General features: G+C 46.4%; 3 protein-coding genes across 4 annotated transcripts in view; 1 reads left to right on the forward strand and 2 right to left on the reverse strand.

Moving 5' to 3' along the window:
- Positions 1–5,106, forward strand: part of FRMPD1 (FERM and PDZ domain containing 1) — a 92,795-nt gene extending 87,689 nt beyond the window's left edge. Inside the window, exon 17 of the mRNA XM_083592796.1 lies at positions 743–5,106. Within this exon, the coding sequence (XP_083448922.1) occupies positions 743–3,078 (2,336 nt within the window). The 3' untranslated portion in view covers positions 3,079–5,106. The remainder of the gene's footprint in view (positions 1–742) is intronic.
- Positions 5,107–9,293: 4,187 nt separating this feature from the next.
- Positions 9,294–9,765, reverse strand: LOC310752997 (cytochrome c-like). Its single transcript, XM_083594206.1, has one exon. The coding sequence runs from the start codon at positions 9,627–9,629 to the stop codon at positions 9,309–9,311; it is 321 nt and encodes a 106-aa protein (XP_083450332.1). The 5' UTR covers positions 9,630–9,765; the 3' UTR covers positions 9,294–9,308.
- Positions 9,766–9,774: 9 nt separating this feature from the next.
- On the reverse strand, positions 9,775–24,570 carry TRMT10B (tRNA methyltransferase 10B). 2 transcript variants are annotated; one of them, XM_083593855.1, is made up of 9 exons: positions 24,411–24,570; positions 23,152–23,379; positions 21,544–21,652; positions 19,536–19,660; positions 17,258–17,410; positions 16,561–16,639; positions 13,831–13,898; positions 12,747–12,870; positions 9,775–10,199 (listed from the first exon to the last, which is right to left on the reverse strand). In XM_083593855.1, the coding sequence occupies exons 2-9, from the start codon at positions 23,344–23,346 to the stop codon at positions 10,000–10,002; spliced, it is 1,053 nt and encodes a 350-aa protein (XP_083449981.1). In that variant the 5' UTR covers positions 23,347–23,379; positions 24,411–24,570; the 3' UTR covers positions 9,775–9,999. The 2 variants fall into 2 exon arrangements, with proteins under 2 accessions (XP_083449981.1, XP_083449982.1); XM_083593856.1 differs by having other exon boundaries at positions 23,152–23,358; positions 24,411–24,567.
- Position 24,571: the final 1 nt, after the last annotated feature.

The raw sequence follows: 24,571 nt of genomic DNA on the forward strand, positions 1-24,571 counted from the left end.
CCGATCCTGGTGAACCAGAGCAGCACATGGAAATGCCATTTACCTTCCCGCAGGAGCAGTACCTATTTAGCTACTTGCACTTTGACATGCTTTCCAACTGCTAGGTTGGCAGGAGCAGGGACCGAGCAACAGGAGCTCACCCCATCGCGGGGATTCAAACTGCCAACCTTGTGATCGGCAGTTCCTAGGCTCTGTGGTTTAACCCACAGCGCCACACGCGTCCCTTCAAGGATAGTAGTGGGTTGCAAATAATAATTCTTAACATAAACGTTGTGCTTTCACATTTGTAAAGTGTTTCAGGCAAGTATTTATGTATGCATGCATGTACAGTGGTACCTCGGGTTAAGAACTTAATTCGTTCTGCAGGTCCGTTCTTAACCTGAAACTGTTCTTAACCTGAGGTACCACTTTAGCTAATGGGGCCTGCCGCTGTGCTGCCAGAGCACAATTTCTGTTCTCATCCTGAAGCAAAGTTCTTAACCCGAGGTACTATTTCTGGGTTTAGTGGAGTCTGTAACCTGAAGCACCTGTAACCTAAGCATCTGTAACCCGAGGTACCACTGTATATTGCTTAATGCCAAAGTAGACATCTAAGCAGTTTACAAAGCCTTAAAAACTGGTAGTGCAAACATTGAGGTATCAATAGCCACTGGTTTTAAGCGAACAGATCATTTATCCTCATAATATTTTTTTTAAAATAACATTTCTTTCTTCACACTGATAGTCTCTTCCTTCTTTTTAGGTTCTGCAGGCCCGGCCCTGCCAAAGGTACAAGACTGCAGCACCCTGAAAGTGTCTTCCAGCTGCAGCTCGGGTGAAAATGTTCTGTCAAGGCAAAGCAGGAGGACAAAACACAGGCCAGAAAAGGAGCCAAGGTGTGGCAACAGCAGCCTGAGAAAGAGGAGGTCTTTCCTGGAGACGAATTACACCTCCCAAGTTACTTTCCCTCAAGCTCCAACTCAGTCCCTGGAAAACATTGATCAGTTGTCCGGTGAAGGAGGACCTGGGTCTTCAGGTCTTTCCTCCTCACCCGTTGTGGCCTCCTTGAGGGACCCTGAGAGAGATTCTGCTCTCCTTGAGGTCGAACAAATAGCTCAGATAGCCAAAAATACACCTGTCTTAATGGAGATGGAGCCCGATTCACTAGAAACCAAGTCATTAACCGATTCAGTTGTGTGTCCTGTCTTGGCCATTCGTCTTCAGGGTGCTCAGGAAGGGATAGAGAGTTCAGACTTTGCCCGTAGCTCTTTCTCCACAGTGAAGCAAGACAGTAGTTTAGCTGTGTCAGAAATCTCCTTTCACGACCTTGACACCACTTACAAAGAAAAACCAGAAGGTCTTCCAGAAACAGCTAGCAGAGTTCAGGACCATTGTGTGTCTGGAGGAAAGAAAATATCTGGCAATGCAGCAGGGACAGCAAAAGTCTCACGTGAAGCAGGAGGAGTCAGCTATGTATTGATTGAGGAGATAATACACACCACTACCAAACCCTCCGGGTCTCTGAACAGCTACCAAGGGAAAGTGTCACCTCGCGTGCCAACCTTGGAACAGGATCTCCTTCCTGCTGAGAAGGTGGAGAAATACGAGCAGCTTGTGCTAGGTCCCTGCAAAAGAATCAAAGGTGACCTGGCCTCACGTGGCTCAAGCCAGGCACCTCCCGGAAACTTACTGCTCCAAGAAGACACCAGCAAAACGCTGAGTGAAGGCTCTGTAGCAACATCTGAAGATGCCAAATGGCTGGGGTTCTCCAAAGCAAATGAGCTCCTTTCCAAGTGTGATGGTGCTTCAGGGATCAAGACACACCGCTCTCAGCTTGGTTTTAGTTCAGTGGGAGGTCAAAGAGAAACACAGCAGAAGGTAAATGACAAGCACCAGAGAATTGTTGGCCAAAGTGACCTGGTTGCAGATCAGGTCTCTTTAAAAGATGATGTCCCAAGTCAATGGTCGTCGTCAACCATGACTCCTCCTCTGGATGGGTCTTCAGAACTTGCTGGTGACCAGAAGCCAGAGGAGAGAGCGCTCACAAATGATGCCTCCCATGTGGATTGTAAAAATAAACTGCCCAGTCCCCAAGTTGTCCCTACAGAGAAGAGTGTGGAGCAGAGAAAAGCTGGCATTTCAGACGGAGTGGATGGCTTTTCGCATGACAATCTGTGTAAGTCTACGAGGCTCAGTGAGGAAAGCGGTATTTCAGAGTTGTCTTTTTTGTGTTCTGGTAACTCAAGAGATGATGCTAAAGGACCAGGGAGCTCTAAGACCACAGAGTCTCCACCTGCAGTGAACACCGCAGGGTCATTCTCGCCAAAACATAAAACAGACAGGTGCAGTTGCCGGTTGACTTATGCAAGTTGTTTCCATGGGCTAGACGAGGCAGAATTAGAATTCGCCAGTCCAGTTGCACGTGGTCCTTCTGAGGAGCCGTTAACGACCCCACCACCAACAAGAAGTTCTCCGTCTTTAGATATTAACTCCACGAGATTTATTCTAGAGCATAACTACATGAATGGTAACCCCAAAGACTGTAGAAATCACGCCTTGCTTCCAGACTCTCATATTCAAGTGCTGAGCTGTTTAAAGGATAGAACGCGTGCCTCACCTTTTGACTTCCACCAGTTGCTAGATAATATTATAGACCTACAGGGAATTTTGCGGCAGTTTGGGGGAAGCAGAATAAAGCACCCTCGGGATAAATGTTTGGCCCATTTTTCAGAAAACAAGAACACCTTGCACACAGAATCACAAAGGCTGATGTCCAGTTGCCAGAAAGTTATCAAAGCACATGGGCCTTCCTCGGAGACACAAAACGCCATTCGGGAGACCTTCCAGAACCTTCTCCAGCTGACCGAAGTGTGCTTTCAGTTCACAAACTGTGGCCTTTGCAGCAAGAGGCACAAAGACCTCGCGGTCAACCTGAGAGATGTTGCGTACAGCTATCGCCAGTTTGTCCAAGCGGCAGAGCAAGCCTGGGAGAGGGGCTATCCCCAGTTGAGCATAAGACTCCTCGTGTGCCAGTACACTGCCCTCAGTGCAGCCCTCTTCTGCCTCATGCAACGATTCAGGGCCTCGTCTTGTGTATGAGATGGGAGGATTTTGCACAGGTGGCTGTCCGACTTTCAACGGGGAACGACCTAGCCAAGTGTCTGCCCTTAAAAGCCCTCCTCCCAGTAAAATTACAAGCTGATATGTAACAGCTGGACTGAAGCAAGCAATTGAACAGTCCCCCTCTCTAACAGATATCAGTGCTCATGGCTTAAATGAGTTAACTTGGCAGGATTGCTCAGCCTTCATGCAGAATAGTATTTTGGTGCATGTCCAACTTGTTCCCCCCCCCCCCCCAGTGTGCCACAGGTAAAGAACACAAGAGATTCGTCTCTATTGCGTGACTCCGGTTGTAAACAACTGCAGTTATATGCATGCAGTCTCCAGTGTCAATTTGCCGCTAACCCATAATAGCTGAGAGAGAGTGCTGTCTGTCGCCCGGACTGAAGTACTGAGAACATTCTAAAGTTATAGTTTGGGTATGCCAACCTGCACAGATATCAGCCAAGGTTGAGGGAAGCGCATCAGATGATTCAGTGCGCTTGGGTGAAAATCAGGGCTCCTCATGCTTAAGCAATGCACAGTGGGATGGGTTTACAAACAAAACAACACGCAGAGCAGATAATTATCTAATCCAAGTGGCTCCAGTGTCGGGGACAGAGTGCCTCATTGTACCTATTGGACTCTAACGCCCAGGGGTGCCATCTTGGGCAGCTGCCCCCCCCAAAGTTCAATATTCCACAGCCTGTTGCAGGCCCCATTGGGCCTTCCCACAGGTGTGGCGGTGTTGGGAGATGCTGTGCGGTTTGGTGCGACCTCACACCAAGCACACTGGTACCTGGGGCACCTCCCGGTGCTGCGTGGCCCAACAGGAGGCTGCAGCAGTGTGCGCAGTGTTCGGAAATGCCGTGGGGACCACTGTGCAGGCGTGAGGTCGTACTGAACTGCGCAGGAGCTCCCGACACTGCGAAGGTCAGTGCAGCCTTCCGCTAGACCAGGGGTGGCCAACTCACAAGAGACTGTGATCTACTCAAAGAATTAAAAACTCTACCCCCTTAGGATTCACGCCTAAGCTCAAGGGAGAAAGGGGATCAGCCACTCATCAACAGATCGCTGGGGAAACAAACAGCCTCACTGAGTAAACTCCGTCTTCCGTTCTGCAGATCGGTGCAACAATGGAGGGTGGGGCGGGGGCAGATTCTCTTTTACCAATGCTAAGGAAAGGGACCCAGCGATCGACCGTGATCTACCAAAACCTCCCAGGGATCTACCAGTAGATTGCGACCAACCTGTTGGACATCCCTGCGCTAGACCAACATGTCCTAGCAGAAGGCTGCACCAGCCTCACGAGACACACATGACATCACACATGACATCACACACGCCCATCAACCCCAGCCAGCATGGTCAGTGGACATGGCTGACGGGAAGTGATCCAGAAAGTTGACAGTGCACGTTGTGAGATGCTTTCCTTTGCTTATAGCCACTTGCTTCAGTGCCACCGGGAGGAGCTGTCATGCTGGACATGCCTCCTCACTGGATTTCAGTACAGTCATACCTCTGGTTACAGCCGCTTCAGGTTGCGTTTTTTTGGGTTGCGGACTGCCAAAACCCAGAAGTACCGGAACGGGTTACTTCTGGATTTCGGCAGTCATGCATGTGCAGAAGCACTAAATCACACTTTGCGCATGCGCAGAAGCACCGAATCACAACCTGTGCATGCACAGACACGGGTTGCGAACGCAGCGGGTTGTGAACGTGCATCCCGCATGGATCATGTTTGCAACCCGGGCATCCTTGGAACTTCCTTGGAAAATGGATTCCATTAGCAGCCAGTATTCTAAAAGCGACATACAGGTAGTTTACCTGAGAAGCAAAATCTGTCCACTGCTTGTTACCTTTCCACAAACTCTTAGCTGCACTTATAGAGGGACGCCCCCCCCCTGCTGGCTTTTCATCTGTCAGGCCTCCTGTGTATGTACTCTTGTCTACTTCATGCATCTCGTTTGGATTGAGCTGTTGTCTTCTCAAAGTTCCTGCCACAATAAACCAGTTAGTTTTGTCATAGAGCTTTCTTCATCTGAGTTCCAATCGGTCAGCCCTCACCAGAAACAGTTTATTTTAAAAGCAAATAAACACACACACACCCAATCCAAAAACTACATTTAGGGTCTCAAAATTGTAGGGTACTTTGGCGATAGCCACAAGAGCTTGAATTTGGTACCCACGTGATGGATTGCGGGTGATAGGAGGGTACAGGGGTTCTCCCCAAGCAGGATAATCCATGAGTGAGATTGCCTCTGGGTGCTTTGGAATAAGACATCCCGGCATGGCCGATGGTCAGGAATGATGGGCGTTGTATTACAGAATATCTGAAGGGCAGCACGTTGGCTACCCCTAACTTTTAAACAACCACTGTTCACTAGAAACCAACCAGGTCTCTGGTGGAAACCTCATTAAACATCTTGCAAGGAGGCAGAAGCAATAGATTTGAGGAGTCCAAACTCATGATAGACAGGCAAGGAAGGATGCCAGTGAGCCCCAGGCACAAAATTAATATAGTAAAAAAACCAAAGTGGTACTCAAGGAATCAGAACTGGAAGGGACCCGGGGGAACATCTAACCCTGCAATGCAGAAATACGCAGCTGTCCCTTTTGGAACCTGCAACCTTGGCGTTATCAACATGACACCCTAACCAGCTGAGCTGATGGCACTGGTTTTAAGGGAAAGAGCTCTTTACTCGATATTAAAATGTTATTTGAACACCTGACTCATGGTGCTGTCTGAGCAGGATGACTTTCTTTTATTTTCTTCTTTTTTCACAAAATAATAAATCATAAATAAAAATGTGCACCCCATCACCGAAACTATTCCACTGTAACTATCCAATCTCCCAAAATTTCAACACCTCTTGCGATGGTTTGACCCCTTTCCATTTTAACAGTACAAATTCTACAAACACCCTCCATATCTCCTCAAAATAACTTCTCCTGCATATTCCCCATCTTACCTTAACGGCACATGTTAATTTGTCATTCATAGCTATATCCCGCACCTCTTTATACCATTCTTCCATTTTATATTCTGCTTGCCCCTTCCACTTCCTAGCTATAATAATTTGTGCAACTATCAATAAATTTGTGAGCAGGTCCTTCATAGGCTGTGAACCTTCCACCCCATCGTAAACTGATAACAAATTGACTGGGTCGAGGAGCTGGAGATGGCATTTATAAGTGGTCCACGTTTCGCAAGCATACAGTAAGGTTGCTAGTAGAATAGCACTGTAAACAAGCATTTTGGTTTCCCTGCGAATGTCCCCGTCCTCAAACACTCTGCACTTCAATTGGGAAGAAGACAAGGAGAAACTTCAGTGGTCTTCAAATTTCAGGTAAGCCCACACCAGGTGTCAGCCCCATTCTCACTGGAGGCCCCATGGGAGTTGGATGATCCCATTCTCTCACCCTGCTAGGCATAACCTGGAGGAGATGGCCCAGGACATTTGGATGCCTGACAAAGAAAATTTGATTAAGACAAATGTAATAAATGAATCTTAAAAAGCAGAGACACCACCTTGCCAACAAAGGTCCGTATAGTTAAAGCTATGGTTTTCCCAGTAGTGATGTATGGAAGTGAGAGCTGGACCATAAAGAAGGCTGATCGCTGAAGAATTGATGCTGTTGAATTATGGTGCTGGAGGAGACACTTGAGAGTCCCATGGACTGCAAGAAGATCAAACCTTTCCATTCTGAAGGAAATCAGCCCTGAGTGCTCACTGGAAGGACAGATCCTGAAGCTGAGGTTCCACCTCATGAGAAGAGAAGACTCCCTGGAAAAGACCCTGATGTTGGGAAAGATGGAGGGCACAAGGAGAAGGGGACGACAGAGGACGAGATGGTTGGACAGTGTTCTCGAAGCTACCAGCATGAGTTTGACCAAACTGCGTGAGGCAGTGGAAGACAGGAGTGCCTGGCGTGCTCTGGTCCATGGGGTCACGAAGAGTCAGACACAACTAAACAACTGAACAACAACAACAATAAATGAAATGACTGATACGTTACTGTCCTGTCCTAAAGTCCCATAATCCATCACTGTAGGTTCTCCTCTACGTGAGCAACACATTCATAGAAGGGTCACAGTTTCTGTGTCATGGACCGTTGTTGAGTGATCAGAAGAAGACGGGGGAAGAGGAGGTGTCGGAAGCTGAGGAGGTAACAGGGCTTAGTGAGCTGGGAGAGTCTGTAACAGAAGTCCGGAATCGGAGGCAGGAGAGGATGGGAGCCAGGAGACATGAGATTACTCTGGTGAAGAGACAAGAGATGTCTCCCCCTCCTGTTGCAACTAGTTCCCCAAATCCCAGAACCAGAAGAGGCATAAAACAGGAGGAGCAAAGACAGGCATGCAGGCGCAGTCTCCAATAGCTTGGGGAAAGCCCTGGAGAGGACAAGACATTGATGGCTGTGAGGAAGTGAGGACCTTTAGTCTCTGCACCTGAATTCATGGAGGAAGACCTACCAGGATTGAACTGCTGTGTTCGTTAGGCCTGGCACTCAGCCATTGTGTTTTTGCTAATAAAGAGTTGCGTAACTCCAGCTTTGAACTGCGTAATTGACTGTCCGGCTCACTCTGTGACAACAAACAACAACAACAATAATAATAATAAATTATTTATACCCCGCCCATCTGGCTGGGCTTCCAGAAAAATATTAAAATACTGTAATACAGGGGTGTCAAACTCAAATTCATCGGGGGCCGCATCAGCAGTTTGGTCACCCTCAAAGGGCCGGTTGTATCTGTAGGACTTACAGTACAGGAGAGAAGGGTTCAGGCAGCCGTTGGATCTGTCACATCACAGGATGGCATGCGCTCAATATAAAAACAAGTGGAGGTTTCCTGAATGCATGTAAAGTGGAGGTTTCCTGTGTAGAACGGCCGGCGCCGCTAGAGGGCAGACATTCTCTGGCTTGTAGGCTGCCGCACATGCGCTGAAGAGGCGGCTTTCTTGTGTCAAAAAAAAGAAAGTGAGAATAAAAGGTGAAGGCTGGCGGCCGCCGCCGGCTACACGGGCCACATGACGAGGTCTGGCGGGCCGGATTCGGCCCGCGGGCCTTGTGTTTGACACCCGTGCTGTAATACATCAAACATTAAAAGCTTCCCTAAACAGGGCTGCGTTGGCACACGGAAAGTCTCAGTGGCGTAGCGTGGGTTGTCAGCACCCGGGGCAAGGCAAGTAATTTGCGCCCCCTAACCCGTGGATTTGCGCCCCCTAACCCTAACCCCCAGATGTTGCACCCGGTGCGGCCGGCCCCCCCTGCGCCCCCCACGCTACGCCACTGGAAAGTCTCAATCCCAAGCATCTGAAGGTGGGGCTGGGAATGCCCAATCTGCAGTCCTGGAGAACTGCCACTTGGGATAAGGCATCGCTCTCTTGACACACAGAACTAGAATGTCATATAATCAGCTTCCTTGCCGCTAAGGGGTTGAAAGAGTCATCCACCCATTAGCCAATGGTGGGACACTTGCTTGTTTTGGGGGGGGGGGTTGACAGGGGTTGTTTGTGTTTTAATTACATGATCAGGAAACACTAGTCACCCTGCCTGCACTCATTCAAGCCTGACTGCACAATTCTATAAATTATAATACAAGAACAAGTACATGTGTTAAGAACCATCCATGATCAAAAGTTCTCTGGCTAACATGAAGGCTTTTTGAAGTTGTTACAATATAATGCATGTAAAAACAGAAAGTTTAAAAACCAATCTCATCAGAGAGTCCTTTCCATTTGTGTTGCTGAAATACCGTATTTTTCGTCCCATAGGACGCACCTAGTTTTTTGGGGGGGAAATAAAGGGGGGGAATTCCTTTATTCCCCCCCAAAAAACCAGGTCGGGGAATCCAAACCAAGTCGGGGAACAGCGGGATGGCGGCGCTGCGCCTCCCCACTGTCCCCTGAGCTTGTGGGGCTGCCCGATGTCTGCCCGAAGCGCGGGGCGCTCTGCTTCAGCACGCCCCGCGCTCCATGCAGCAGGCTGCTATCCGAAGCCTAGGGAGCCCTGCGGGAACTCCCGCGGGCTCCCCAGGCTTAGGGATAGCTTCCTGAAGCCTGGAGAGAGAGGGGGGGTCAGTGCGCACCGACCCCTCTCGCTCTCCAAGCTTCAGCGAAAGCCTGCATTCGCCCCATAGGACGCACACAGATTTCCCCTTCATTTTTGGAGGGGAAAAAGTGCGTCCTATAGGGTGAAAAATACGGTAAATAAGGTAGCAGAAGCCATTAGTTAGAAGTCGCCTCCTTAAGGTATGCTATTAAATCTGCCCTCTCCCCCTTCTTCTTCTTCTTGCCAGCAAATATCATCTTGGTTCCTGAAATATACTTCTTGGGGTTTTCCAAGTAAACCATCAGTGTATCTTCTCCCCAGGTTATACCTTTGCTTTTGTTGGCCTCTGTGTAAGAGAAACCTTCGGCCTGACCAGTCTTTCGGCCAAAAAGACCATGAAGGTTAGGGCCAGTCTTGTGCTTGCCTCCCTTCTCAACTGTGTGGCACTGCGGACACTTCTGAACAAAGATCTTCTTGCCCTTCTCAACGTCTCCCATGCTCACTGCACGCAAAGTAGAGGAAGGGATGCAAAGCTGCCGCCACACGTTCTCCCGTCAAGAGTTCCGCAAACTGAGCCCAAGGCCACCCCGTACGCAGCGCTATGTAACCGGTGTCCACGCAACCAAGCTTTGGGACGCTTGCTTGTTTATGAAATAAATTTATTAAACACTTTACCGCTAACAAAAAAAAGCAGCAGCTCTCAGAACAAATGCCCTGTTTACCCAAGGAAAAAATGTTCTCGCCATTGGTCGCTAACAACAATATTAAAGGAGGTCAAGGGTATTTTAACCCCATCTCCTAACACAGATTCAACAAGAACAAGCAACTGTTTAGCCCCACGACTGATTGCCTCCAGAGAAGTGGGGATCAGTTGAGCAGGTGAGGGTCACTGAAGACAGGTCCTAACCCAGCCACCTCCTTATCAACTTCTCTCCTGCTTTTGCATGCCGATTCCTCGCTTCCCTGTGCTGGGTCTCGAAGAATGTATCCTTTTCCAGGAGAAACTGCAGCTTTGAGGGCTTCCTCCCAGCTCTTGGTCTCGTAGAAAGTTGACAAGGCATCAAGCACTGAGAGAAACACATGTGATTATTACAGGGATTAGTGGGAACTGGATGAAAAGTGTGAGACAATCGTGACATTCAAGAATTTTTTTATTATTATCAGGCGGCAGAGCAGCTGGAACGTCTTGTTTATGGAAACCTCCCCATTGCTTACAGCAATGCTTCTACCCTTTGCACATTTTAAGCTTGTGACAATTCTGGTGTTTGGGATTGAAGAATATCCATTTTGCTGTCTCTCACTTGTTCCTCAGGTTGCATGTTATAAAAGGTACTGTGTAACTCGATCGTATGAGGACTACTGAGCTAGCTATGTGTTCATGGAGCATTGTTGCTGTTGGTGTTTAGTCGTTTAGTCGTGTCCGACTCTTCGTGACCCCCTGGACCAGAGCACGCCAGGCACTCCTGTCTTCCACTGCCTCCCGCAGTTTGGTCAAACTCATGCTGGTAGCTTCGAGAACACTGTCCCACCATCTCGTCCTCTGTCGTCCCCTTCTCCTTGTGCCCTCCATCTTTCCCAACATCAGGGTCTTTCCCAGGGAGTCAGCTAATTCTCTACGAGTCTCCTAAAATCTCTGATATAGAGAATTAGCTGAAATCTAATGCTCCATGAACACATAGCTAGCTCAGTAGTCCTCATACTATCGAGTTACACAGTACCTTTTATAACAGTGCAACCTGAGGAACAAGTGAGAGACAGCAAAATGGATATTCTTCAATCCCAGACACCAAAATTGTCACAAGCTTAAAATGTGCAAGGGGTATAAGCATTGCTGTAAGCAAGACTTGTCGATTTCAACAGTAGTGTCAGGCGCAGGCTCAACTGTATCCTAGTAAAATCAATAGTGCCTGAAGTTATTTACCCATATTTTTCGCTCTATAAGACACACCAGACCACAAGACGCACCTAGTTTTTGGAGGAGGAAAACAAGAAAAAAAATATTCTGAATCTCAGAAGCCAGAACAGCAAGAGGGATCGCTGCGCAGTGAAAGCAGCAATCCCTCTTGCTGTTCTGGCTTCTGGGATAGCTGCGCAGCCTGCATTCGCTCCATAAGACGCACACACATTTCCCCTTACTTTTTAGGAGGGAAAAAGTGAGTCTTATAGAGCAAAAAATACGGGAACTTTGGCTGAATTATGCCCCTCATTTTAGTGTAGGTGCAGGCAGCCATTTGGTTGCGAGAATGGGCCAATAAAACAAAACACATAAGAGCTCTAGAATGCTCTTGCTTCACCCAGCCTAACCAGAATGAGAGGCTTTCTACTTCATCCAAAGTTTTCCTCCCTTCCCTGCTTCTCAAACTCCCCATTCTTCACAAGACTGAGCTACCAGGTGCGGCCGGTACCCACTGGGAAGGGTAGGGCATAAGGCTGGAAGACCAACACCAGGGGCTGCCATAGCTGGTTGGAAGTAATAAGGCAGACAACTAGGTTTGATGGCAGCCTAAGGTAGGGCACTAACCCATTCATCATCATCATCATCATCATTTTAATATTTATACCCCACCAATCTGGCTGAGTTTCCCCAGCCACGATGAGTGGCTTACAGCATATTTTAAAAATTGTAGAAACTGTAGAAATTTCCCGATATTTGGGGTTGAAATCAAACCCCAAACCTCCCTTCCAATTACATTTCTAGCAACAGGGATTATAATTATTGTTTCCTTTGTTCAAAATAAATGGAGCAATATCATTTAGAAAGAAGGTTTGGAAGATCTCCAACATCATATTGAAAAACGCCCCCAGAAATCTTCCCCAAACTGATAAAGGCCTACTTCTCCTACGTCCTAAATGTACTTTATCATATACTCCATTACACAAAATTCCAATATAATCTTCTAGATCTTCAACAGTTATCAGGGACAAGGCGAAATTATATCAGAATAAATAATGGTTTAAGATATGGGATTATATAAATGGACCAGCTTCCACTGAGCACTACATAAAGCAACATTAATAAGACCATTGCATTGGGACCCGAGCAGACAGCATCATTATGGTGTCCCATTTAACAGAACAGCAGCTGCAGGCTGCATTTGAAAACTAGTGGCAGCACATCACCTACGGGATGCATTCCTGTCAGGAGTTCAGCCTACACTCAAGTAGGACCCTGATAGAGACACATGCCCGACTGGCATATTCTCTCCCTCCTGGTCGTTCATTCGGGAGCTTCAAGAGCTTTCTTCTACCCGAACATCACAGCGACCGATGCCAACCGACACTGGCACACTTAGGGATCCGCAGAGTTTGCGCACCTTGCGTAACAGACCTCAGCAACTTAGCATTTTGGCTAATCTACTTTATTGACATATAAACACACACGGAGCACTGCGACATGGCTCCCTCTCTCTCTCTAGCATCAGACAGCAATGGGGGAAAAGAACAAAGGACAATAGTCCCACTTCACGGAACACAGTAAAACAAACATCCTGTCTTCGTCACTTCCTACTCTGTAGAGTCAAAACATATACCGTCATGTGAAAGACAACAATCCTATGACTGCAACCATGGATCAGGAATTCTCAAACTTCCAGCAAACACTGCAAGAACCTCACCTTGATTGATGGCCAATGTTGTGGAGTGATAATTCTTTGTATTGACGTTCTTTACCATGTACTCTTGGATTGGCAGCCGTGCTGTTTGCAGATGTTCTTCCTGGGCTCTTTGGAAGGTGAGTCTCTGTAAATATATATATAAAAGAAAAGTCACACCAATGGTCCCTTGGGGACTGTCTCACCAAGAGCCCATAAGTGAGCTGCAATTCAACCCAAAGACTCAACAGCTGAGTTGAGAACAATAAGAACATACGTTTAAAGAAGACGGGAAAACGGTTATTGAATATATGGGAAATAATTGTGTACAGTGGTACCTCAGTTGTAGAATGTAATCCGTTCCGGAAGACCATTCAACTTCCGAAACGTTCGACAACCAAAGCGCAAAGGGCAGTCTGCAAAGTCAATGGAGAAAATTGGGGGGAAACGCAGCAAAAGCTGTTTGACTTCTGAGGCGCATTCAAAAACGGAAGCATTTACTTCCGGGTTTTCGGCATTTGAAAACCGAAACGTTCGGCTTCCAAGACACTCAAAAAACGAGGTACCACCGTACAGCTGAAAATGCTGGCAGCATTAAGATAAATTAAGCAGTGCAAGTAAGTTTTGGTGGACATAATAATGGAATACTGAATGGCATAGTTTTTTGTAAAATAGGCAGGGATTTACGATATGTAAAATGAACCATGGAAAGGGAAGAAGGGATGTCATTGACATCTTAAGGATGTAAAATGAGTATTTTAAATTGTAAAACAGAAAACTTAATAAAATTATACACAAAGACTCCACAGCTGCTACAGTCACCCCACAGAGCGTTCACTAGTTTTAAAAGGAACAGAGTTGCATATGGACACCCTAATAATTTTCTTCTAGCAGCAAGAACCGGAATACAGTGTTGTGGAAAGGTGAAGAAAGCAGCACTCGCTGAAATTTCCTCTTCCCAACAACCTCCTGAAAAGGTACGGGAATTTTTTTACTACGAGAGGATACCGAAGCACAGCCTAAGCCACAACATGACTAATGTTAAAAGTTGAAAATGTGCAGAAGTTTCCATCAAAACCATAGCTTATATCGTGTGCGACGCACTTGCCTTTTTGATGCTTTCGTCCACCAACCCTCCAAGGATGTACACCTTTTGCGGGTCAACTTCCTCGAGAGCTGGAACGCAAAAAAGAAACGTGAGCACGTGTGTAAACAAAAAAACAGTGACACATTTATATGACAGCATTAAAATGGCAACAGAAACATTATAGAATTGTATAGCTGGAAGGGACTCTGATGGTCATCTAGTCCAACCCCCTGCGATTCAGGAATCTCAAGTAAATCATCTGTGATAGATGGCCACCCAAACTCTCCTTAAAACTCTCTGCAACTACAACTGCCGCCACAACTGCGGCTCGTAGTTTGTTAGCTAAAAAGTGGAAAACCCAAGAATTACCAACGATAGAAGACTGGCAGATGAAGATGATGGATTTTTCGGAGCTAGCCGACCTAACCGGAAGAGTCCGCGACCAGAAGGAGGAGGAGTATCAGGAAGATTGGATCAAATTTAATGATTACTTAGTTAAATATGTTAAGTTAAACTAACAGCTTGCAGATACTTAACTGGCTTAGGATTTTATTTAAGCGATGAATTAATATGTTTAATTTCATAATGTGAAGATCTAAGGATTTTAATGTTTAAGTTAAATTTTTTTAAGAACTGCGATTTGGAAAACCGTTAAAAGGACACGCAATGAAATTCAACCAAGGGGAAGCGAGGAAGTCACTTAACAAAGTTAATAAGTGTAATTTTTAATAAGGCTATGATTTGTGTTTGTTTGTTTTATGTGTTTGGTTGTTTATAATGTTGTGAAAACGAATAAAAAAAATGAAAATAAAATAAAACTCTCTGCAACTAGAGATTCAGCAGGCGCCTTCTGTGCCAGCTTCTAAATGCCTGCTGAAAAAAATTCTATTCTGCCAGGCAACTGTGGATACAGCACTACTTTTCAAACAGAGTAGGAAGGGACCACGAGGGTCATCTAGTCTAACCCCCTGCAATGCAGGGATCTTTGGGGGCTTGAACCCACAAACCTGCAATTGTCTAATGCTCTACTGACTGACATAGAGAGACAAAAACGTGTCATTCCAGACACGTGAAGCTGATCCACAAGTAAGCTAACAAGCACTCTGGAAATCTGACGTGTCCATGCAAAGTTTGCTGCAGAAGATAATCACTTTCCCTCTCTCTCTTTCTCTCTCTTTTACATATAATTTTTATTAAATTTTCCGATGCACAATTTAAAAATACTCATTTTACATCCTTAAGATATCAATGACTTCCCTCCTTCTCTTTCCATGGTTCATTTTACATATCATGAATCCCTGCATATTTTACAAAAACTATACCATTCCGTATTCCGTTATTCAAGATCATGGGTGGGCAAACTAAGGCCCAGGGGCCTGATCCGGCCCAATTGCCTTCTAAATCCAGCCTGCGGATGGTCTGGGAATCAGCGTGTTTTTACATGAGTAAAATGTGTCCTTTTATTTAAAATGCATCTCTGAGTTATTTGTGGGGCCTGCTTGGTGTTTTTACATGAGTAGAATGTGTGCTTTTATTTAAAATGCATCTCTGGGTTATTTGTGGGGCATAGGAATTCGTTCATTTCCACCACCACCACCCCCCCCAAAAAAATTTTGTCCACCCCCAACAAGGTCTGAGGGACAGTGGACCAGCCCCCTGCTGAAAAAGTTTGCTGAACCCTGTTCAAGATAATCACTTTCTCCACGCTTCGCATCAGAGGTTTGCTTGTATTTCTGTTAGCAATGAGCACATAAGCAGAACTGCATACTATCACCAGAGTGGCGTGGAAGCTCCAGATGTGGTTAGGGTTCCAACTCCCCTCAAGCCACCAGCCAACATGGCAAAAACATCTGTAGAGAGCCTGGGGCCTGTTTCACCCACCCCAAAGTGAAGTTGATCCCCGACTTCAAATTTAGAAAAAGACCTGAATCTGAGAATACAGAGGCCTACTTAACGCTGGAACTGTTAATAATTAATAATGGAAGTGAGAGCTTAATATGGAAGTGAGAGCTGGACCATAAAGATGGTTGATCGCCGAAGAATTGATGCTTTTTAATTATGGTGCTGGAGGAGACTCTTGAGGGTCCCATGGACTGCAAGAAGATCAAACCTATCCATTCTGAAGGAAATCAGCCCTGAGTGCTCACTGGAAGGACAGATCCTGAAGCTGAGACTCCAAGACTTTGGCCACCTCATGAGAAGAGAAGACTCCCTGGAAAAGACCCTGATGTTGGGAAAGATTGAGGGCACAAGGAGAAGGGGACGACAGAGGACGAGATGGTTGGACAGTGTTCTCGAAGCTACAAACATGAGTCTGACCAAACAGCGGGAGGCAGTGGAAGACAGAAGTGCCTGGCGTGCTCTGGTCCAGGGGGTCACGAAGAGTCGGACACGACTAAACGACTAAACAACAACAACAATAACAATTTAACGCTGCAGAGACATCTCTCATTTGCCACCATTTGTTCTGACCAAGAACCAAATCTAAGATTTGTTGCTTAGGATGGGATATGCGGACGGCTCGTCCAGCACTATCATCATAAAGAATTGCCTTACACCGATGGTTCGAGAGGATGCTGAAACAAGATGCAAATTTGAGAGTTGAATATTACAGCCTAAGACAAGCAAAAGGCTGGAGACAAGTTTGCTCAGGATGACTTGAAACCTAAATCCCCAAGGCAAGAACTTATTCATTTAAAATAATCTAAAGCTTTAACAGAAATCTTTCATGCCGAAGCTGCAACGCCGTACCGTTCTCGGAGTCTGGAGTGAGGTACACAATTCTTTCTAAAGGAAACAGGTCAAGGTAACTTTCTGGAGTAACATCCATCTGAAAAATAGTAGAACAATATAACCCATGTGTATGGGATTGAATTTTTAAAAGGCAGTCGGCAGACATCTTTTGGAAACAAGAGGCCATCTCTGGCCTGAGAGTATTTGTTTTTCCAAGGTCTGCTAAATAATAAGCAAATGGCAATTACAAATCCAGAGAATTTAATGAAATTAGCATTTAATCAAGATGGCAAATACAAATCCAGGGAATGAAATTAGCATTTATCCACAGCTTCAACGTTGAGCAACTCTAGAAAGTAAGGACATTTCCAGGATTAATCACCTCAACATTCTTAGTTCTTCCAGCAAGAAATGGCTTTGTTTGCTCTTCAAAATGTCACTGACTTTACAGTGGTACCTTGGGTTAAGTACTTAATAAGTTCCATACTTAACCTGAAACTGTTCTTAACCTGAAGCACCACTTTAGCCAATGGGGCCTCCCGCTGCTGCTGCGCTGCCGGAGCACGATTTCTGTTCTCATCCTGAAGCAAAGATCATAACCTGAAGCACTATTTCTGGGTTAGCGGAGTCTGTAACCTGAAGCGTATGTAACCTGAAGCGTACGTAACCCGAGGTACCACTGTATTTCTTGAAGGCAGGAGGGGGATATACTTACAAGATAACTGGCAAATCCATCATTCATCCTCTGGCATGCTTCGTAAATTGGGCTGTTTTTCACAAACCCTGTGAGGTAGATCCAGAAGGGGGCTTGAGCTTTCTTGTTTGACCCATAAAGCCGCCTTATCTGAGCAGCAAGCCGACTTGTTTCCTTGCGAGGAAGAAAAGAAAAACGATCAGGAAAACCGGCAATGGGCCTTTTTGCCCTAGCACTTTGCGTACTTTCCAAAATGGCTGACTCAACCACCATACACTCAGTACAAAATACAGTGGTACCTCGGGTTAAGAACTTAATTCGTTCCGGAGGTCCGTTTTTAACCTGAAACTGTTCTTAACCTGAGGTAACACTTTGGCTAATGGGGCCTCCCGCTGCCGCCACGCAATTTCTGTTCTAATCCTGAAGCAAAGTTCTTAACCCAAGGTACTATTTCTGGGTTAGCAGAGTCTGTCACCTGAAGCGTCTGTAACCTGAAGTGTCTGTAACCCGAGGTACCACTGTAAGGGATGCTGTTAAACTCAACATAGCTCTTGATCTCAATTAGCTACTCCTCCTCACCAGCGTGGTAAAACAGACCCATTCACCACTTAACCCAGAGTTAAGTGGGCTAAGGAAGCAAAACTGGAAAATCCGTGACAGTGACCAAGTAAAAGCCAGTGCCTTCTGAGTAGGACCCAACTGGTCGCCAATCTGCGTAACTCAGAACCAAATAATAGGCATCTCTTGCACTTTCTGTGCATGGATCAGGCATGCCAGCAGCAGTCCAAGCAGGACTGAACTCGCCACAGATCAGGTGGTGGGCAAGTTCAATCCGGCTTTCTGCAGCCTGCTCTCTGCCCTACACTAGACATCATAAAGGTAAAGGGACCCCTGACCATTAGGCCCAGTCATGGCCGACTCTGGGTTTGTGGCGCTCATCTCGCTTTATTGGCCGAGGGAGCCAGCGTACAGCTTCCGGGTCATGTGGCCAGCATGACTAAGCCGCTTCCGGCTTAGAGCAGCACACAGAACCAAAGCAGCACACAGAAACACCGTTTACCTTCCCGCCAGAGCGGTACCTATTTATCTACTTGCACTTTGACGTGCTTTCGAACTGCTAGGTTGGCAGGAGCAGGGACCGAGCAGCGGGAGCTCACCCCGTCGCAGGGATTCGAACCGCCAACCTGCTGATCAGCAAGTCCTAGGCTCTGTGGTTTAACCCACAGCGCCACCCGCGTCCCACCAGACGTCATGGTATGGGGCAAATGAGCGTGGTTTCAGAAAAACGGCCTAGCAGACTAAATAGGGAGATCCGGCAGATGTGATTTGGCCTATGGGTTAGAGGCTCTTCACCCCCATCTTACAGGCCTGTACTATTTCAGACTGCAGATGCGGGAGGAATGTTTGCAGGACCCTGTGCGTTGAAAAAAAATCTCCCTCGATAGTAATCAACTCTCCCCAGCACACCAGGTCTGAGACGACAAGGTTTATGAAGCACTACACACGAGAAATGGATTTTATATTTGTAAGACATAACAGAGGCGCTGTGTGGGGGGAGGAAACAATGGCTTGCTGTAAGAACGGACAACAAGAAGTGAAGGATGAAATGGATATTAAAGAAGAGATGAGGTGGCTACAGGAGGAAAGGATGGACATATGTTTGCAACAGGAGCGGGAAACCTGATTTTTTAAAAAATAAATTGTATTAAATTAAAGCAATTTGGTTTGATTTGTAACAATTTGAAAAACTAATAAATAATTTGGGGGGGAAAGAAAAGAAATAAATCTTCCTCTTGCACACAGACAACTCGTGTGTTAGGGAGAAGATTCTTACCTGACATCTGAGCTTTGAAAGTGTTGTATTTTAAAATGAGGAAGAATTCAAAGGTCCAGTCCTCTGCCCCACCAGCATTTCTCAGTGGTAAATCGAGACATCGCAAAGCGATGTTGCTGAACGCACCCTAGTCCTCTTACAAGTGGCCTGTAATGTGTTCAATACAGTGGTACCTCCAGTTACGAACTTAATTCGCTCCAGAGGTCCATTCTTAAGCTGAAACCGTTCTTGTTCTGAGGCGCTTTTTTGCTAATGGGGCCTCCCACTGCGCGCGATTTTCGTTCGCATTCTGAGGCAAAGTTCACAACCAGGAGCAGCTACTTCCGGGTTAGCAGAGCTCGTAACCTGAAGCGTTCGTAACCAGAGGTACTACTGCAGTGGCTACTCAGCAAAAGAGCAGAGGCCCACAATACCCTTAAACCAGCCATGAAAAAAAAAGTGGTGGAGATGATTCACTGCCACTACCTTCTTCGTCATGTGAGCGGTCATGCTCAAATCGATACACAGCCGAGGGCCCGATTCCTTGGCTTCCAGAAGGCGCTCTTTGGCAATCAATTTCAAATCCCGCTTGCTGCGCTGGGGAACAGCATCTGAAACCCAGGCAAATATGAGAATTGTATGAGAGAGAGGGGGGAAAGAGAACATCCAGTCACTCACATCTAAGCCAAATTAAAACGTGCAGACGTAGCATTGGTGCATAGTAAGTTAACCACAGAGCCTAGGGCTTGCCGATCAGAAGGTCGGCGGTTCAAATCCCCGCAACGGGGTGAGCTCCCGTTGCTCGGTCCCTGCTCCTGCCAACCTAGCAGTTTGAAAGCACATCAAACTGCAAGTAGATAAATAGGTACCGCTCCGGCGGGAAGGTAAACGGCGTTTCCGTGCGCTGCTCTGGTTCGCCAGAAGCGGCTTAGTCATGCTGGCCACATGACCCGGAAGCTGTACGCCGGCTCCCTCGGCCAATAAAGCGAGATGAGCGCTGCAACCCCAGAGTCGGTCACGACTGGACCTAATGGTCAGGGGTACCTTTATCTTTAAGGTCCTTAATGAGATTGTGCCCTATTTGAAAGTCCTCACAGGTCAAAATCTCCCTGTACAGAGAGGCTGTCTGATGAAGTCAGTGAGATTATTCGCCTGCCTTCTGGGTACCAAGGTCTTTTTTACAGCTTGATAGTGGAGTTTGGCAGGAATTATCACGGTTCATATTCATACATGGAAGAAAAGTAGCTATACATCTTACCAGAATAATGTGAGAGCAAGATCCACAAGCACACTCCATTTATTTTAATGTTTTGGGTGCCAACAAGGCCCCTTAAGAGATCCCAAGTTGATTGCTTCAACTTCAGATCCCACATCTAAAAAGCTGGGATCCCACATCTAAAACTATCTATGTACACAGAGCGTCTTAAAATAAACGGATTTCTGAGTAACAGTCCTATGGAAGATGTTTTTAAGAGAATAAATCAGCACCTCTAAATCAAGCACCATTTGAAGACAGTGGTTCTCATGCCTGTTAGCTTCAGAGAAGCCTTTCCACATTTGATGTTTTCTGCCAACAAGCCCAGCACCCCAGAACGTTGCAAAGGATGGTGGAGCATCTTCTGGGGTGTAAATTCAGCTCATGCAGAATAGCAGCCAGGCCTGTAAAGCCTCAACATTACCCTGCAGGAACTGAAAGTGTGCCCTAAAACAGACACAGCACTCTCTCGCAGCTGCACATTGCAGGAGAAGGCCAATGATAACAGGACCATAGGAAGCTGCCCTACACTGACTCAGGCTGCTCACACTGACTGGCAGCAGCTCGCAAGGGTTTTGTTGTTGTTTAGTCATTTAGTCGTGTCCGACTCTTCGTGACCCCCTGGACCAGAGCACGCCAGGCACTTCTGTCTTCCACTGCCTCCCACAGTTTAGTCAAACTCATGCTGGTAGCTTCGAGAACACTGTCCAACCATCTTGTCCTCTGTCGTCCCCTTCTCCTTGTGCCCTCCATCTTTCCCAACATCAGGGTCTTTTCCAGGGAGTCTTCTCTTCTCATGAGGTGGCCAAAGTATTGGAGCCTCAGCTTCAGGATCTGTCCTTCCAGTGAGCACGCAGGGCTGATTTCCTTAAGAATGGATAGGTTTGATCTTCTTGCAGTCCATGGGACTCTCAAGAGTCTCCTCCAGCACCATACTTCAAAAGCATCAATTCTTCGGCAATCAGCCTTCTTTATGGTCCAGCTCTCACTTCCATACATCACTACTGGGAAAACCATGGCTTTAACTATACGGACCTTTGTTGGCAAGGTTTAGGCAGCCTTTAACAGTCCTACCTCGAGATGCCAGGATTTGAACTCGGAACCTTCTGAGTGCAAAGCAGATGTTCTGCCCCTGTCCCACTTCACGAAGGGCCTGTGATCAGCTGTGACCAAACCCCATGGCTCCCTATACTATGGTCTTAAGAGATGTGGAGAGAAAAAGTGCAATTTTGCTTGTACCTTTTCCTTCCGCGTGCTTAGCTTTGCGCCGCTCTCGCTCGTATTTCCTTTTGCTCTTTTTTGCTGAAATTATCTTCTCCCAGTGCCTCTGCTTCCTTAAAACGTTTCTCTTAATGTAAAGAAAACAGGAAAAAGTCTAAAATTACTCGGGGGAGCATTCATCAACACAACCGTCTTGTCAGAATTCAAAATGGTGTGCATGCTTTTAAAAGCTCCCAAATTTCCCCCTCCTAAACATACACAGCTCCATTGGTGCACATTACCTGGTGAGATACCTGATTTACCTTGCCTGTTCTCCTTGTGTCAAGGCTTGCAGCCCTAGTCTTAACTTAGATGTAATCATGTTTACATTTGGACACATAGAATCATAGAACTATAGAGTTGGAATGGGCGACAAGAGTCATCAAGTCCAACCCCTTACAATCCAGGTAACCTGTGTGTTACCCCACTTTTTTAAAAAATCTGTACTTACACAGGTTAAGAGAAGTGAAGTGCAGATACAAGCCACTGGGCTCTTTAATATCCACCTCCACACTGCAGGCAACAACAGGAATTCTGACAGAGCCAGCCCTCCTTATTCACCAGTTACCCTCTTTTATTTTTTTATCGTCTTTATTGATTTAAAATACCGTCTTGCATTACAGATAAAGTCGTACATTACAAATGATTACAACAGAGTTATACACGAAAATGAGGGGGGGGAAATATAAAGAAAATAAAAATAAAAAAGGAATTAACAATAACAAAAGAATATCAGTTAAAAAGCCAATTATTTATATGGCATCATAGCTTATCCAATAAAGTCTTCTGTAATAAACTTCCAATTGTTCTCGTTGTACTTTTTATCTTGTCTTGGTTTTATCGCAGAGTTTGTTTTATAACTTTTTCTATATATTCCTCTGAGATATTTATTCCATTTGTTTATTATGCACAAGTATCATTCAATTCTGCTAGGATAATCTCATTTTTACAATATATTCACCAGTTAGCCTCATTTCACGCCAGCTTGGCTCACACACAAAGGAGTCAACAGCTTGGAAGCATAAAGGGGAAACAATGCAAGGCCGCTGACTGTAGCTCACACCGGGAAGAAAGGGGCGAACTACTACGGTTGTGGCTGCCACCTCCACATTTATATCCAATATTTCCTTCTCCTGTCCTTCATTGCATTCTCACAACAACCCTGTAAGGTAGGCTTGGGTGAGAGGCAGGGACTGCCTCAAGGTCATGCAAGGACCTTGATGGCTGAATGGAGTTTTGCACCTCGATCCCCTCAGTTCTAGTGCTACACTCTAACCACTACACTACACTACCCTTGCCCTCTGCCTTAACAAGTGCTGCTAACAAATGGATTAAAGAGTGTCATGTGTCTTGCCTCGCAAGTGAGGAAGTCACCAGGCAGAGACGACGTTGCCGACCTTTCAGACTTTCTTAAAGCCAAATATCACCCTTGTTTGAAAAAGAAATTGCCAGTCATCAATGCTTAGACTCTCAAACCATGTGGCTGGATTTATATTGGCAGCAGCTGCTGTTCGTGTGGATTATTGTGGTCCCACAGCTTTACGGACTCATTTCAAAATGCAGGTCTGTCGTTTGCACTGTACATACCGAACACCAATTCTTGTTTTCGGCCAACCGATCCCTGGGGCTTTCACATCCCACATCAATCTGCAGAAGCCCAAAGGTGTCCCAGAGGTTTTCCCCATCACCACTTTCCCAGAAAACAACCTCACGCTTCTCACACTGATCCTGCTGGTCTCCACAAGCGCTCGTCTCACTTGCATACTCAGGGCAGGTCGTCATTTTTGCTATGCCCTTACAGGTCAATTTGGGGAGCTGTGCAGAGACAAATGTAGAAGATGTTAATACGCTGAAACACAGATTTTAACTTGATCTGGCAGAAATCGGCCCTCTAGACTGCTGCCAATGCAGCACTAGATTTGCATTTTTGTCTGTGCTTTATGTGTCTGCTACAGTGATAAGGGACGTGGGTGGCGCTGCAGGTTAAACCACAGAGCCTAGGGCTTGCCGATCAGAAGGTCGGTGGTTCGAATCCCCATGACGGGGTGAGCTCCCGTTGCTCGGTCCCTGCTCCTGCCAACCTAGCAGTTCGAAAGCACGTCAAAGTGCAAGTAGATAAATAGGTACCGCTCCGGCGGGAAGGTAAACGGCATTTCTGTGAGCTGCTCTTGTTCTCCAGAAGCGGCTTAGTCATGCTGGCCACATGACCCGGAAGCTGTACACCGGCTCCCTTGGCCAATAAAGTGAGATGAGCACCACAACCCCAGAGTCGGCCACGACTGGACCTAATGGTCAGGGGTCCCTTTACCTTTACAGTGATCATAATGAGCATAAAAATATGGACTGGGAGAAGCACATGTGGCTGGTCTCTGTGCACATTCACACAACACAGGTTGTGTGTCGTGTTTTGACACAGAACAAACCCCTCGCAAATATGTAAATGGCAAAAGGTCACCCTCCTCCGCCAGCCCACAAGCCTCCCCGCCGGCCACATGCTTTCCCAAACGAAGCATGTCCACTTGTACCCGCAGGGGCTCTTTCAGACGTTACAATAAACACAAGGGGATCACGGGTACACGACTCCTCCTTTCCTTCCCACTATATAACGTCTTAAAAGGGGCTGTTTCCACATAATGGGATCCAATCAGCTAGGATGCCTTAATTAGCATTGCAACAACAACAAAAAAGGGGCCAGCGTTTGATCAAGCGAAAGACTTAAATGTAAAATAAAACCGACTTCACTCCAAGACTCAGCTGGCTCTCATGAGGGCGCAACCAAAGCCCAAATCAGCTGAAGAAGTTACTGCCATTTAATGGTCGGCAATTGCTGGACGTTTGCAACTCACCTGCCTCGGAGACTAAATAACAAGATGCTGAATAGGCTCCTCTTCTCTGCTTCGGAGTCAATCTGATTGCAAAAACAGGGCAGTTAAAGGCGCCCAGGTGGGAGCTGTTTCCTTGAGAACGTGCAGATCGCTTTGAACATGTGATGCGGTATAACTGTGCG

This window comes from Podarcis filfolensis (assembly GCF_964270895.1).
Source record: "Podarcis filfolensis genome assembly, chromosome: 17".
Taxonomy (NCBI): Eukaryota; Metazoa; Chordata; class Lepidosauria; order Squamata; family Lacertidae; genus Podarcis; species Podarcis filfolensis.

What these genes read in the sequence shown, in the direction of transcription:
- LOC310752997 (XM_083594206.1), bottom strand. Translation starts at nt 9,629, where the DNA reads ATGGGAGACGTTGAGAAGGGCAAGAAGATCTTTGTTCAGAAGTGTCCG.
- TRMT10B (XM_083593855.1), bottom strand. Translation starts at nt 23,346, where the DNA reads ATGACGACCTGCCCTGAGTATGCAAGTGAGACGAGCGCTTGTGGAGAC. An exon ending in TAAGCACGCGGAAGGAAAAG is followed by an intron (nt 19,661 to 21,543) that starts GTACAAGCAAAA and finishes CCTGGGTTTCAG; the next exon opens with ATGCTGTTCCCCAGCGCAGC. An exon ending in AACATTGGCCATCAATCAAG is followed by an intron (nt 10,200 to 12,746) that starts GTGAGGTTCTTG and finishes TGTTTCTCTCAG; the next exon opens with TGCTTGATGCCTTGTCAACT.